The following is a 15,435-nucleotide window of genomic DNA, read 5'->3' on the forward strand; positions in this document are numbered from 1 at the left end:
AATAAAATTTAACATCAATATTTCTCATTTCTTTGATTTCCACCTTTTGTAGAGAAATAGGAGTGATTGGATTTTCACAGATGCTCCTCAGGGTTTCTAGCTTTCCTTATAGCCACCTGTATTATCTCGTGCTCCTGTAACAGAAATACCACCAAATGAGTGGCTTTAACAAACAGAAACTTATTTTCTCACAGTTTAGGAGGCTAGAAGTCCAGATTCAGGGCTCCAGCTCCAGGGAAGTTGTTTTCTCTCTGCCAGCTCTGAAGGAAGGTACTTGTCTCTTTTGAGCTGTGTTCCTGGGCGATCTCCATGTGGCTTGACATCTCTCTTTCCCCATCTCTGCTTCTCGTTGGCTTGTTTAATTTCCTTTATATCTTAAAAGATATTGATGTAAAACATGCCCTGCACCAATGCTGCCTAATTAATATAACAAAGAAAATCCATTCCCAAATGGGATTATAACCACAGATATAAGGATAAGGATTTAGAGTTCGTATTTTGGAGGGACACAATCCAATCCGTAATACCACAAACAGAGATTCAGTAATCAGAGAGATACTGAGGCCACTGTGTGTGCCTGGAAGATCTTTAGCTTAGCTCTCAGTCATTGTTATTGAACCACTGTGTACAAAACACTCTAATGCCATGTGAAACAGGGGATAACACCTTATCCTAAATCATGGTAAATATTTGAGCACATAAAATAAACATTTGTAAACCCTGAGGCTTTCATACAGAGTAACATTAATAGATTGTACAAACAACATTTAAAACTTATTTTCTGGTATGTTGGGAGGATGTTTGATGCTAGGAAGAAATCAACATTAATAAAACATTTAATTGGTGGCATTTTCACTTGACTTTGTGCCTAGCATTATGTCTGTACACTGTCAAGGATTTTTTTTTAAAGTTAATTCAGTTGAAGAGCTAAAACATTTGAAAAATAATTGAGTGAATTCTTGGAATGAAGCTCACCAATCTTGAGACTTGAAGGGAACTGGCATTGTTATCTAGTGCTGCCATACCAGAAATACCACAAGTGGGTGGCTTTAATAAACAGTTTATTTTCTCACAGTCCAGGAGGCTAGAAGCCCAAATTCGGGGCGCCAGCTCAGGGAGAGCTTTCTCTCTGTAGGCTCTGGAGGAAGGTCCTTGTCATCAATCTCCCCTCGGTCTAAGAGCTTCTCTGTGTAGGAACCTTGGGTCCAAAGGACACGCTTTGTTCCCAGTGCTGCTTTTTTGGTGGTGTAAGGTCCCCTGTCTCTCTGCTTGCTTCTGTCTTTTCTATCTCAAAAGAGATTGGCTGGAGACACAGTCTAATCTTGTAGATCTCATCAGCATAACTGCCACTAATCCCATCTCATTAACATCATACCGATAGAATTTACAACACATAGGAAAATCATACCAGATGACAGAATGGTGGACAATCACACAACACTGGGAATTGTGGCCTAGCCAAATTGATACATGTATTTTTGGGGGACACGATTCAATCCACGACAGGAGCGAAATCACTGATTTTTGCTTAGACTTTGGGAGAGGCCTAAACATTTTATATACTTTCAAACCATTGTGAATATTAACCCATCATCAACCCTCGAGATCTGTCTTAGTTTCGTAGTGCTGGTATAACAGAAATGTCACAAGTGGGTGGCTTTAATGAACAGAAATTTATTCTGAATAGGAGTCTAAATTCATGGCACCAGCTATAGGGGAAGGCTCTCTGTCAGCTCAGGGGAAAAGTCCTTATCCCTTTTCAGCATCTATTCCCACCTGTGTCTGCTCTTCCTGTATCTCGGCAGTGACTAACTTCAGACACACGCTACGCTGACACGGCCTCGTTAACACCCTCTTCCCAGATGGGATTATATCCACCCATATGGGGCTTAGGGTTTACAACACACATTTTGGGGGGGTACAGATCAATCCGTAACAGGATTCAGTTTTATAAAATGAATTGATGAGAAATATAAACACCTAGCGGTATTATATAAATACCTAGCGGTATTGGGCACATTTTCCTTTTCCTCCGTTTTCTGATTAGTTCTGTAGCCATACAGATCTGCATATTCTAACACTGTGATCAGAAACTGGTGTTTTTATTTACTCCCCTCCCTTTTTTTGAATTTATTACTGTTTTTATTTCAACCTAGTATATGCAGCCAATTTCATGACTCTTCCGCAGGGACTTGACAAGGTGTATTCTCTCATGTCTGAGTTTCACATATTAATCTCCACTTTATTGTGGTCTTCCTTTTCTTACCCCCCCCGCCCCCGCCCCATTGGCCACCTGACCTGTTAGGAGTGGAGGGGTCAAAGTCTTCCTCCACTAGGATGTTCCAGTCTCTTCTGGAATCGTATAATTTCTGCTTTGTAAACGCTGCTGTTTTATTTGATGCATACATAGTTGTTATGTATCTTCATTGTGAGTCCTAGCCTTTATCTTATAAAGTCTCCCGTTTTTGCCTTGTTTAAGGTTTTGACCTAAACTCTAATTTATCTGATGTTAAGATTGTGAAGCAAAGTTTATTTGCATTTGCCTGGAAAAATTTTGGCCATACTTTTATTTTCAACTTTTTGCATCACTTTGTTTCAGGTATGTCTCTTGCATAGGGTTGGGTTTTGCTTTGTGAACCAATATGAAATTCTTTTACATAGGTGAGTTAAGCATATTTACATTTAGTAATATGACAGGTATGTTTGCTCTGAGTTCTGTCATTCTGTTTTGCTGAGGTATTTTGCTATTTGGCTTGTATTCTGTGTACTATTGCAGTATTTAGGCAGGTCTTGGCCTCGGCTGCTAACCAAAAGGTTAACAGTTTGAATCCCCCAAGGTGCTCCTTGGAAACCCTATGGGGCAGTTCTACTCTGTCCTATAGGGTCTCACTATGAGTCAGAATCAACTCAATGGCAAAGGGTTTTTTTTTTTTTGGTTTGGTGTGTGTGTGTGTATGTATATACACATATACATATACACACACATATTTTGGTTATTTTTGTAGTTTTATTAACTTAATCTTCTTTCTAAGGGAATATGTTAGTTTTCTACAGTTAGAAACAATGTTAACATGTTTCCTCCTCTTTCTTTCCCCATCACCTAATACTTGCCAGTGAAATGCTCTCTAGTATTTCTCTTTGATAACATTTTGTCAGCAGGGTGATGTCTGATTGCTTTGGCTCTAACAGGTGAGATTTCATGAGCTTGCTTTTTCTCACTGTCTCTCGTTTCTTGTTACCTGTGCCCTTGTGCGTTGTCAGCGCATACACTCTCCTGTCACGCTAATCCCCTGGTTTATTTGAGTCTCAGTTCGACATTAAATATATTCAGTGTGTGCTGTCGCTCCTTTACCCCTGGGTTCTCCAGCCATCTTTTCGTGGGCTTGTCTTATAGTAGTTTCCTCAAGAGGGGCTCATGGGAGGTTTCTTCCTGATTTCTTACATGTTCAAAACTCTGTACCTTTTATACTAGGATATGTTGGCTGGGTAAGATTCTTGGCTCACACATCTTCTGTGCATCTCGTAGGTCTTGTCACATTTTCTTTTAACACTGAATACTGCTATGGGGGATATGGAGCCAGGTTTGTTCTGTGGCCTGGTTGCCCCAAGAGCCCTTATCTTTCAAGTCTATTAATTATACTAGATGTCTTAGCGGTGAACGTTCTCAGCCAGTTTGCTCTGGCACCTGGTGTGTCCTCTCAAGAGGTAGATTCATCTTTTGTTTTGGAAGCACTTTCTTAAATTCAATCTGGAATGTTTTGTTCTATCGGTTTGGTTTTCTTCTTCAAGGATACAGTTATGTACAGCTTGTATTTCCTTTGCCTGTCATCCACAGCTGTAATTTTTTCTCTCGTGTTTTTGAACTCTTATTTCCAGTCAATATTGTTAGGCCCTCAATCTTTGCCCATGTTTCTTCTCCGTTGTGTTCCTTGTCATTTCATTGTCACTTCTGTGATAATTGTTTCTCCCTAGTCCTCACCCTGCTTTGTGATAAGCCTTACTAAGAAAGGTGATTGGGTTATTAAGGTTAGATGTCCATGCTGTGGTGTGTGGCCAGGATTTTCGTGTGTTCTTTCATTATGTCTTCTGATGCATGTTCTTCATCAGATAAGCTTTGGTGGTCTTTTTCTGTTTTAATTTAAAAATTAAATGTCTTTGAATTAACGCTGTGCCAGGTCTTTAATTTAGCGTTCATCATAAAACGAATTGGATCACCCAGCCCAGCTATCTGTGGGAATCCCTATGGGTTGGGCCGTGTGTGTTTAAGGGGCTGCTGGGGACAGGATGGCCTTCTCTACTCAACAGTTGATGTACTTCCTGCCTCACTGTTGCCACAGAGACAGTCTGCCTCCTGCCAAAATGGCTTTTCTCTATAGTCCTGCTCTCTCTGCTTCTCTGAACCAAACCACGTGCTAGAGAGGTCCTCTGCTGCCAGCCCTGCTCGCCCCTACCCACTTCCTTTCTACACCAAAGGGGTATCTGCCTTTCAGGGCGAGCCCCTCACCCTCAGGGAGCACATAGTTACTAGTGTTTTCCATGATCTGCTGCTCCCGGGCTAGTCAGCTGTTCCTTTTCATGTGTTCTCTTCTTTCCCTCTGTCTTCTCCCCAGTGAAGAGTCTGCTTGATCTCTGCTCTGTCTGATCTAGGCTTTGTGGTTCTTGTACAGGTGGCGCAGGGGTTAAGAACTTGGCTGCTAACCAAAAGGTTGGCAGTTCAAATTCACCAGCTGCTCCTTGGGAACCCCATGGGGCAAGTTCTACTCTGACCTATAGGGTCGCTATGAGTCGGAACTGACTTGATGGCAATGGGTTTTTTTTAAAGTTTGTCACTTCAAGGAGAGCCCATACTTGGATACAGTGCATTTTGCTGGCATTGTCTGTGACCTTTTGCCATTGGCCTGTCTTACTATTTGCTTCCTCTTCTCTTCTTGAATTCACAGCTGATATTAGCTGTTTTTGTACAGGTCGTTTGAGTTGTTTTGCTGAAAAAGGAGATGAAGGTTTTTTTTCCCCACCCTGTTCACCTTGTTTCTTTTGTGTAATATCCAGAGAAAGAAAAGTTTGTATTGGAGACTTGACATGTACTCTTTCAAAGGATCTTTTAAGGCTCCTGTACTGAAAACAGACTTTTAGGAAACCAAGGATGGAGTCTGGGAACAACTGTTAGGAAGCTGTTGCAGTTATTCAGGGTGTTCATGATGGACTGCATGGCAGTGGGAACTACGGAAGAGGTGAGAAGTGGTTACGTTCTGGATATATTTTGAGGTACAGCTGATTTGGGATTTGCTGGTGGAGAGAGGAGCCCTGGTGGTACAGTGGTTTAAGAGCTCAGCCACCAACCAAAAGATTGGCAGTTGGAAGCCACCAAGCCACTCCTTGGAAACCCTGTGGGGCAGTTCTGCTCTGTCCTGTAGGGTCGTGCTGAGTTGGAATTGACTTGATGGCAATGAGTTTGTGTTTTTTGGTTTGGTGGAAGGAGGGAGGGGAAGGATCATCTGCAGCTGTGCATGCTGTCTTTCAGATGCTTCTCAGTACATGAGAGCTTGTGAAGGCTCTAAATGGGTAGGAGCCACTCACAAGAAGACTTCCACCTATGGCACCTTGCCCTGTTGTCAAACTGAGCGGAACTTTGGAGCCCTGGTGGCACGGTGGTTAAGGGCTACGGCTGCAATCCAAAAGGGGAGCAGTTTGAATCCACCAGCCACTCCTTGGAAAGCCAATGGGGCAGTTCAGCTCTGTTCTGTATGGTCACTCTGAGTCATATAGACTTGATGGCAATGGGTATAAGGGTATTACTTGTCAGGTGGAGCCCTTTAGTTTAACTTCCGGGTAGAACTTCTTTTTTTACCCATTATGGGTCTGCTGTAGAGGTCTTGAATACCCTTGGGCTCCGCTCTGCTCAGCTCTCTTCCTGGTTCTAGCACCACACCAGGGGCCCTCCACAGGCACACTGCAGAGACCTGTTCTTGGGCCCCACCCAGGCTGGGGTTCACACTGCGTCCAGCTGCTCCACATGCTGCGTGAGGCCTGCCCAGCTACTCCTTAGATAGCTGCATAATTAACTTTCCTGCTTGTTGCCCTAAAGCTACTCCTGCTTGTTAAACTTAGAATCCATGGCCAAAAAAAAAACAGGCTTCCAAATCTCTTAGGGCCTATTTCAGTGTGTGTTTTAGATTGTGATTTTCTTCACTTAGGTCTAGTCATTATTCCTATGATCCCATTTGCTGTCTCCCAGAAGTTCAGTGAGCCATAATTATGTTCTATGATGTCATTTCAATGGGATCGTGGGCAGGACGGTAAGCAAGCTCCTGTCAGCAAATTCCTGTACTTACTTAGCCTGCCCTTGATCTGGATGTTTCCTTCTTAAGGAAGTGAGTGAGTGGAATTTGGAAGTTTAATATGGAAAAAAGGAATTTGGGATGGATAACATTTTTCAGATTTAGAGGTTAGAAAATGAATTAGCTAATATGTAATTTCATATTGTTCATTCAGGGCCTTAATATTTCTAGCTTATTTTACTTTTCACAACTTCTCAGTTATGGTTATATGGTAAATTGGGTGTCCTTTACTATTCCGAAAATCCCTCTTAAAATGTGTAGTGTATAATTCCTGTAAACTACGGAATCTGAGAAAATATAACTCAGAATAATCTACAAGTCCACGTGAAATCTCACATCACTCCTCTTTAAGTTTCCCATTAGTTGCCTACCTGATAATCATGTGGATTTAGGAAACAACCAATAATTTTATATTTTTCTTATACTGGGAAAGATGTGTCTGCCTTAATAAAAGAGATAATGAAGAAGATTGCTGTGGGGCTCCAATGTCCCTGTGGGTTAGGTCACAGTAATATTTTATGTTTAATATTAATATTTAATATTGCATTGAGCCAGAAAGCAGACTGCTAGGATAAAAGCTTGAAGGGTTTTTCTCCCCTATAGTGTTGAAGGATTTTCTATCCATCCACTTTGCATTTGGGGATTTAGCAAACACTCATCACTATTGCGCAGAGCACATTATTTAGTTCCTCTCGTGCTTAACCATCTGCAGTTATGGCAGCTTTTGGAAACAGACTGTGAAATAGGGGCAGAGTTGTCTATTTGGGGTCCGAACTTGTGTCCACAACCTTTATAGTATGGAGCTCCTCTTGCTGAGATGGATGGCCAGTCACTGTTTGGGTCCAAAGTGGTATTCGTTCATTTTTCTGTGTAGTCCAGGCACACTAAATTTGTCAGTCTACTCTTGTATCTTTCTTATTTTAACCTGTCCAAGATGACTTTTAAAACCCTCTCCAGTACTGGCTGTTGCCAAGATTAATGAGCTTCCCAGGTGGACAGTATATCACATGTGTTGTCACAACTGATTGTTGGAGGGGTTAAGTGTGTCCTGTGTGACTCCACTGGGAGATGACTCTTGGAGTCTTGTGCCTGGTTTCCTCTTGGCTTCATCCACGCACCTTTTCTCTTTGCCGAGTTTGCCTTGTATCCTTTTGTTGTATTTTCAGCACAAGTCCTGGTAAATCACCAAACCTGGAGGGGGTGGTATTGGGAACTCTGGACACAAATAGTTTCTCAGTTTACTCCCCGGAGAGACAACGCAAATAATGCATTGTTGGGTTCAAATGCTAGTTTTCATGGGAATGCATGTCACTATGGGAGAAGAGGTCTCTCTGTACATTCTGCCTGGACATTCGAGACACAGTGCTTAGGGGGCTGGTCATGTAGGCACGCTCTGTGTAGCATGTACCAAAACTGCAGAGTCCCAGAAGGAAAAAAATGAATGTAGAAGGACGGTGTCTGCATAAACCACGGTGTACAGTTTACACACGGTGATCCCAGGGAATAGTGGGAACACTTCTGAAATCTAAGTTCCCAGAAGGGAGGCCAGGGACCAGCCTTGTAAGGCTTTCTGAAAACAATAGCTTCAGGCCTCCTATGTTAATTCTTTTTTTTTCACAATATTAGACACCCAAATGCCTTTTATTTTCTAAATATTTAAAATAATCTAAAATAACGTATGGCATTGTCATCAGATTTTCCACATCAGGATTTTGTGTTTTTCTGTTTGGATTAGCACATTTTTAATTTTTAATCAAGTCTGTAATGGTTTGTGTTGAAACCAGCGGGTGACCTGGTATCCGGATGGCTGCCGGTTCCACCTACTCCTTTTCTAAACCTCTCACTATTCTGGCCTGTGGACCCGCAGCTGACCATGCAGGTTTGCCTCTGTCTCTTAGCTTCCTGTGTAACAATCCTGTCAATCTTAGTAGTGGTAAGGCTGCTTTTATAAAGTGCTAATATTAAAATACCTTGAAAGTGTGGGGAAGGCAACGGGGGAAGATGGGTGAGCAAACCAGCCACAGTGAGTTTTGCTGAAGGACAAATAAGCATCCTAAATTCAGCCTTCATTCCCTTTAACAGCATTATCTTATTTTGACAGCTATTCAGGATTATGAAACTGCCCAGGAACACAATGAAAATGACCAGCAGATTCGGGAAGGTCTAGAGAAAGCACAGAGACTACTGAAACAGTCACAGAAGAGAGATTATTACAAAATCTTGGGAGTAAAAAGGTGAATTGTTGACCTGTATTTAAAATTTTGCATTGCTGTTTTTAATCAAATCTGTGTTAAAGCCAATCATTTCTCTTTTTTCTCCATTCTTGTTTCATCTCCTTTATCCATGAAAGTTTTTGTCAGACGAAATCCTAACAATCTTTAGCATCATGAAGCTATTTTTAGTACGTTACAGCCAAATTTCTTTGACACAGACCATAGCCCAGTGATGGGATTAGCAGTTGGTGACAGAGATGGCATGGTAGCAGGAATAGGGCCTAAGCCTGGATTTTCAGGAAGAGTAAAGAGGCAGGAGTGAGCGTTTTCTCCATAGGGGTAGGAGGGTGAGAGGATGGGGAAAAGAAAAAACCTTCTCTAGACTTAAACATTTTCAGAGTTAACGTTCCAGAACGGAGAGGTGTGTGACTTACCCACCAGCACGTGCTTTTACGGAAGACCCACCTTCCCTGACCAAGTTGACCATCAGTCAGTCTTTCAATCCGGAGTCTGAAACATTGTTCTTATTAAGTAAGCTAGTCTAAAAGCAAATTATAAAGTCGAGTCAAATATAAAGTGGATTCAAACAGTAACTTCAAAAAAGATAATCTTTAATGCCGAGAATTTTATCATGATAGCTTGGAAATTTAGAAAGTTAAAAAATTGGTCCATGTGTTTTTTGTATTTTTTTTTACGTAAAGGGCAAATGGTAAAGATCAGGAGTACTTTAATTTATTCCCAAATTATAGTCTTAGTGAACAAGCATCTAAGGCAGGACGCCTGACCAGTTTTAATGATCATCTAGGACTCTGTGTTGAACGTCTGGGGTGTGATAGCATGAGAAGAAACGGGAAACCAGGTAGTTAATGTGCTAATTGGGTCTTAACTGGCTCCTGTAATTTTATGGCAGTGTGTTGGATACATCTTAAAATAATGACTACCAATTATTTTACCACCCTCAGAAATGCCAAAAAACAAGAAATCATCAAAGCATACCGAAAATTAGCAATGCAATGGCACCCAGATAACTTCCAGAATGAAGAAGAAAAGAAAAAAGCTGAGAAAAAGTTCATCGACATAGCAGCTGCTAAAGAAGTCCTCTCTGATCCAGGTATAGTTGCCCTTAATGCATTTCTATCCTCTTGAAATAGCCGAATTGGTGACTACTGATTTATTCTTCTTATTTAACCCAGTTAGGGTCAGTCGAAGTGGGAGATGGGAAGCGTGGCAGCCTGGCTCTGTGTTTCCTTGTGGGCAGTGAGGGTTCACTGCAGGAGCTGGTGCTGAAACGTGGCCTCAGAGCTCCAGTTTTATGTCTGCCCTTCTTCGCCCACCCTTCGTCAGCCTCTGGGGACCCTTGTACACATTGTACAGCAGAAAGGCCATCAAATGTAGAATCAGAGGGCCTGAGTTTAAATGTTACTTCTGCTTAAACAAGTTACTGGAACTTTCTGGGCCTCAGTTTTCTCACCTGTGATAAGAGGAGGACAGCACTGCAGAAGCTGTCTTTTGTCCCTTCCTTGGTGAATTCTCTTCACCAAGCTCACAGGAGTCTGATCAGGAAACAGGATGTGAGCTGTAACGTATGGTGGTGGGAAAACACACACCTAGCCCACGGGCCAGGGCCTGCCATTCCCCTGAGGGCATTGACAGGACCCTTGCCCTAAATCAGATGACCCTTAGGTTTACTGCCTGTGATCTGTGTTATTTTATCATACAGTTTTAATATGGCCTGGGAAACCCTGGTGGCGTAGTGGTTAAGTGCTACGGCTGCTAACCAAAGGATCGGCAGTTCGAATCCGCCAGGCGCTCCTTGGAAACTCTATAGGGCTATTCTACTCTGTCCTATAGGGTCGCTATGAGTCGGAATCGACTCGACGGCACTGGGTCTGGGTTTAATATGGCCTGGAAAATAAGAGGGACATAGGCTGAGAATTTGGGTAGTATTGTGCAATGCTTGGAATTCCCAGAGGGAATTTAATGTTGATAACCTACTACTTTTCCATGTCAGGAGGAATTTTTCTAGCTATGATTTGAGCTAGACAATTTCAATAAAATAGAAGGAAATCAGGTTTTATGTCCATTTGGCCAATCTGTTTTGAATACCTATTTATGCTATGGAAGTGAAATTAAATGATCCTTTGTGCTCAAGTCCTTTATAGTCTAGTACTTCAGTGATCAAGAGCAATAGGATGTGTACTGCCTGTTGTTAGCCAATACTGAGTGCCGACAACACCCCTCAGACTAGTCTATCCTCTTATCTAACAAAGCTGTGTGCACTGCAGAGGGGGCAGCTACGTCCAGCTGGAGCCGGGAATCTTCTCCACTGGTCAACCCTTGAGCTGAGCTTTAAAGGACAAGCGGCAGAGAGCTAACCAAGGGAGGTGGGGTTGGCAGAGTTGCAGAGGCGTGTGTCAGCAAAGGAACCACAGCTCCTGTGGAATGACGGGGGTGAAGGGCGCACCTCTGAAAGCAGCAGGCGAGGAGGACGCTAGGAAATGGGGGGGTTCAGCTCATGGAGGAATGTTGCATCCAAAACTCAGGCAGCTGAGTTTTACTGTGAGGTACGTAAGGAGCTACTGGACGATTTTTAAGCTGAGGTTTGACATCGTCACATTGCAGTTTAGATACACTAGGCCGACAGCAGAGTGGAAGATGAACTGAGGCGGGGCTGTGACGAGGCAGTGGGCGACAGCGAGGTTACCTCGGAGGTTGCCGCTGTTTGCCGAGAGACCTAGGCTGGCCTGAGCTACGGCAGAGACGGTGTGGAGCAGCTCGTACAGGAAGCCTGAGGAGGGCGCGGCTGTGCTCTGAGAACCTAGTGACGGAGAAGATGTTGAGGATGAGGCGGGAGTTGTTGAGGATGAGCGCAGCGTAGGAGTAGCCAATTTAAAAGCGCTGGATTGTTGGGAGCCCAGCCAGGTGACTGTGTTAGGTGACAGTAACATGCTGAGATGGGGAACCAGAAAGAGGGGCAGGTTTGGTGGAGATCATGGATTAGTTTGGACGTGTGGAGTTTGAGTTTTGTTTCCATTAATCCAGGTTCACTGCCCCCTTATATTCTCATCTTTGTTTTACAGTAATTGGTGACTATGTTGGTCTCATATAGGTGATTTTTAAAAGGACCATAGTACTTACAAGAGACACTCATTACTTTGTGAGCCAATCTGTAATTTAGCTACAAGATGACCTCAGGGCTTAGCTTCGGTTCAAGGTTTGAAGAGTACATCCGGAAGTCCTCCAGTTTCAACCAATCCAGTAGGTCTGGTTTTTTGTTTTTTGGAATTTGAGGTTCTATTCCACATTTTTCTCCCGTTCTATCAGGGTCCGTCTAATTGTGTCCCTGATTATAGAGTAGTTGGTAGTGGTAGCCGGAGATGGTGTGTCCCGTAGACTAGTTTCTTCGTCTTGGGTTTCCTTCTTTCTCCTTTGGTCCAGACAAGTAGACACTGATGGTTGTATCTTAGATGGCTGCTCTTGAGCTTTTAAGAACTCAGAAATTACTCACCAAACTAGGATGCAGAATGTAACTGTATGAACGATGTCAGCTGACCACAATGTTCCATGAGACTATAGTCCTAATCCTTCAACCCCAGAAAGCAGTACTCGGAGGTGTCTGGTTATGTCTAAGTATGCATAACTGTGCTCCCTGTGTGCTTTATTTTTTATATATATGTAATGTGTATAGATACATGAATATATGTGCAGTGCTTGGCATTTTTATTAGACTGTTTCCTGGGCAATTTTAAGGTCAGATGTTTGGATTCACAAGTCTCAATTTTTGTTGTAATCTTTTATCCTAAGTGAACACTAAAAGAAACCTGAATTCATCTTTTATTCCTCATTTGTGATATGTCCCATCTGTTATTGAGGCTTTCTTTCAGATATTAGCAAAAGCTGACGAAATGCAAATATGATTGTATTTAACACAATTCATAAATACTTACATGTCACAGTCTTCTATTGTGAAAATGTAAAGCTTGATGCTATACTGTTACGTTATACACAAGGGAATTAGTTACCTTTCTGGTAAGCTGTTAACAGTTTATGTTACTTAGACTATTAGAATTTTTATTCAAGGGGCAGTCTATTTTTAATGACTACCTTACAGGTGTGTGAGTTCGTGCTGTGTCTCTGCTGAGATAGTTACCTATGTTCAGTTCTGCTCTTTCTTTTCTGCCCCTGCCCCTTTTTTCTCATGGAATTTCTTAAGTAGATTAATTATAATTTTAAGGTAAAATAAAAAGAAAGGTATTATAACATTTATTTTAAGAATATTTTAAAACTCTAGTAGTAATGTATAGTGATGAAAGCAGAGCCAACTGAAATCCTCCTAGAAGCAGCCCGTGTTTAATGTTAGTTGAACTTACCAAGATTTACCCTGTGTATTATATATTGGGGGAGCCCTGCTGGTGTAGTGGTTAAGAGCTTGGCTGCTAACCAAAAGGAAGGCAGTTCAAATCCATCAGCTGCTCTTTGGAAACCCTGTGGGGCAGTTCTACTCTGTCCTATAGGGTCACTATGAATCAGAATTGACTCGATGGCAAAGGGTTTTATTATGGCTAGGTAAGACAGGCATAGACAAAAAGCTTTGTCAGCATTGATTGTTGTTAGGTGCTGTCAAATTGATTCCAACTCATAGTGACCCTATGTACAACAGAACCAAACATTGCCTGGTCCTGTGCCATCCTTAAAATCATTGCTACGTTGGAGCCCGTTGTTACAGCCACCATGTCAATCCATCTAGTTGAGGGTCTTCCTCTTTTTCACTGATCCTCTACCAAACATGATTTCTATCTCCGGGGACCGGTCCCTCCTGATAACGTCCAAAGTATATGAGAGGAAGAGAATGCTCTAAGGAGCATTCTGGCTGTACTTCTTCCAAGACAGATTTTTTTGTTCTTCTGGTAGTCCATGTTGTATTCAGTATTCTTTGCCAACACCATAATTCAAAAAAGCATCAATTCTTCAGTCTTCCTTATTCATTGTCCAGCTTTTACATGCTTATGAGGCAGTTGAAAATACCATGGCTTGGGTCAGTTTATTTTGGTGTGTCATCTTTTGGATGTGTCTTGTATACTCCTCTTGGAAACTTGGTTGAACGTCTACATTATACATTCAGTGAAACGATAACGTTGAATTTTGGTAACATCCCTGTTTGCCGGTTCACCGTTCTGTGGCTTGGGCTGCTGCGTGGACCTTGTGTCGTCCCCTTGCCTGGTAAATCCCTGATCTGCCTAGAGCACGTCTTCCGGTGACTGCGTAAAGAAGACTGTATGGGAAGTAAAATAGTTTTGTATAGCTGAAAATACCCTTTTGCCCCTTTCCATTCATGGTGATTAATACTTTGGGTATACTATTTTTAATACATAGGTTGGTAATTTTCTAGAGTTTGAAACTTTTTTTTTTCCCCTCCCGAGCATCCAGGGTTGCTGTTGAAGTCTTGTGCCACTTTTTCCTTTGTGTGTAACCTGCTGCCTTAGTCACCTACTGCTGCTGTAACAGAAACACCCCAAGTGGATGGCTTTAACAAACAAGTTTATTCTCTCACGGTCTAGGAGGCTAGAAGACTGAATTCAGGGCACCAGCTCCAGGGGAAGGGTTTTTCTCTCTGTTGGCTCTGGAGGAAGGTCCTTGTCATCAGTCTTCTCCTGGTCTAGGAGCTTCTGAGCACAGTGACCCTGGGCACAAAGGACGTGCTCTGCTCCTCGCTCTTCTTTCTGGGTGGTAGGCAGTTCCTCTCCTCAATTCTTTTTTGTATCTCAGAAGAGACTGACTCAAGATACAACCTAATCCTGTAGATTGAGTCCTGCCACATTAACATAACTGTCCAACATCACAGAGGTTAGGATTTACAACACACAGGATAATCATATCAGATCAAAAACGGATAACCACGCAATGCTGGGAGTCACGGCCTAGCCAAGCTGACACACATTTTCGGGGACACAATTCAATCCATAACACCTGTACTTCAGACTTTAGGAATATCAGTTTATCACTGGTACTTTGTTTTTCTACTTTGAAATTTCACAGTGATGTGCCCTTGATTGTGTCTTTTTTAAATTAGTTCATTCTGCAGGTTTGAGTGCTGATAAGTTTTAATATTTACTTGGCAATTTTTCTATTTTTTCAGTTGTCTCTTTCAGGAGCTCTTTATTGATTAGAAGTGGACCTCAGGATTGATTGCTTCTTTCTCCTCAATGTTTTCTGGCTCACTGTCTTTTGGTTCTACTTTTCTGAGAGATTTCCTTATCTTTGGTTTTTCAAGTGTCATTTTTAATTACTGTGAGTTCTTTTTTGTTCTCTGTACCTTTTTCATCGCTCCTATTCTTATTTTAGGGATGAAGTATCTTTTTCTGGTCTCTCTGAGGATACCAGCTTTTCCCTCCTATCCCTGCCTGGCTCCCTTCTCCTCTGTGTCTGCCTCAGGGTCTCTCTCATTAGGGAGGACTTTGCCTCATGGCGGCCAGGCACAGCTGTGTGGTGCCCAACTCTGTGGGTGGTAATCATCGTGCATGTCAGCGACGGGCATCCTGGAGCTATACAGCATGGGGCACACCTAGCTCCCTTCAGATCTGTTCACATTTAACAGTGAGGCACTGACTGGAGAGGTATGGTCCTGACATGGTTATTCCACCAGATAGAACGTTGACTGCTGGAGGTCTCTAGAATTACTTTTTCCAGAGACGATCCTGCTTGGGTAGCTGCCAAACTTGGGTAGCATTTTGTGAGGTGAGAAGATTTGGGGGACCTAAATTTCAATCTCTGCCTCTCTGTGACTGGCGTCTCTCTAATTCTGTTTCTCCTGAGACCAAGTCTCTGATCTCCTGGGTGGGAATAGTGGAGACTCAATTCAAATACCAGGCACATCTGCTCTGATA

The 15,435-nt window shown here is 42.5% G+C and overlaps 1 protein-coding gene across 1 annotated transcript in view; it reads left to right on the forward strand.

Annotated features, from left to right (window-relative positions):
• The window catches only part of DNAJC3 (DnaJ heat shock protein family (Hsp40) member C3), an 86,651-nt gene that overhangs the window by 67,867 nt on the left and 3,349 nt on the right, over nucleotides 1-15,435 (forward strand). Inside the window, exons 10-11 of the mRNA XM_049853440.1 lie at nucleotides 8,440-8,572; nucleotides 9,514-9,662. Of these exons, the coding sequence (XP_049709397.1) occupies nucleotides 8,440-8,572; nucleotides 9,514-9,662 (282 nt within the window). The remainder of the gene's footprint in view (nucleotides 1-8,439; nucleotides 8,573-9,513; nucleotides 9,663-15,435) is intronic.

Source organism: Elephas maximus, chromosome 14 (assembly GCF_024166365.1).
Source record: "Elephas maximus indicus isolate mEleMax1 chromosome 14, mEleMax1 primary haplotype, whole genome shotgun sequence".
NCBI lineage: Eukaryota > Metazoa > Chordata > Mammalia > Proboscidea > Elephantidae > Elephas > Elephas maximus.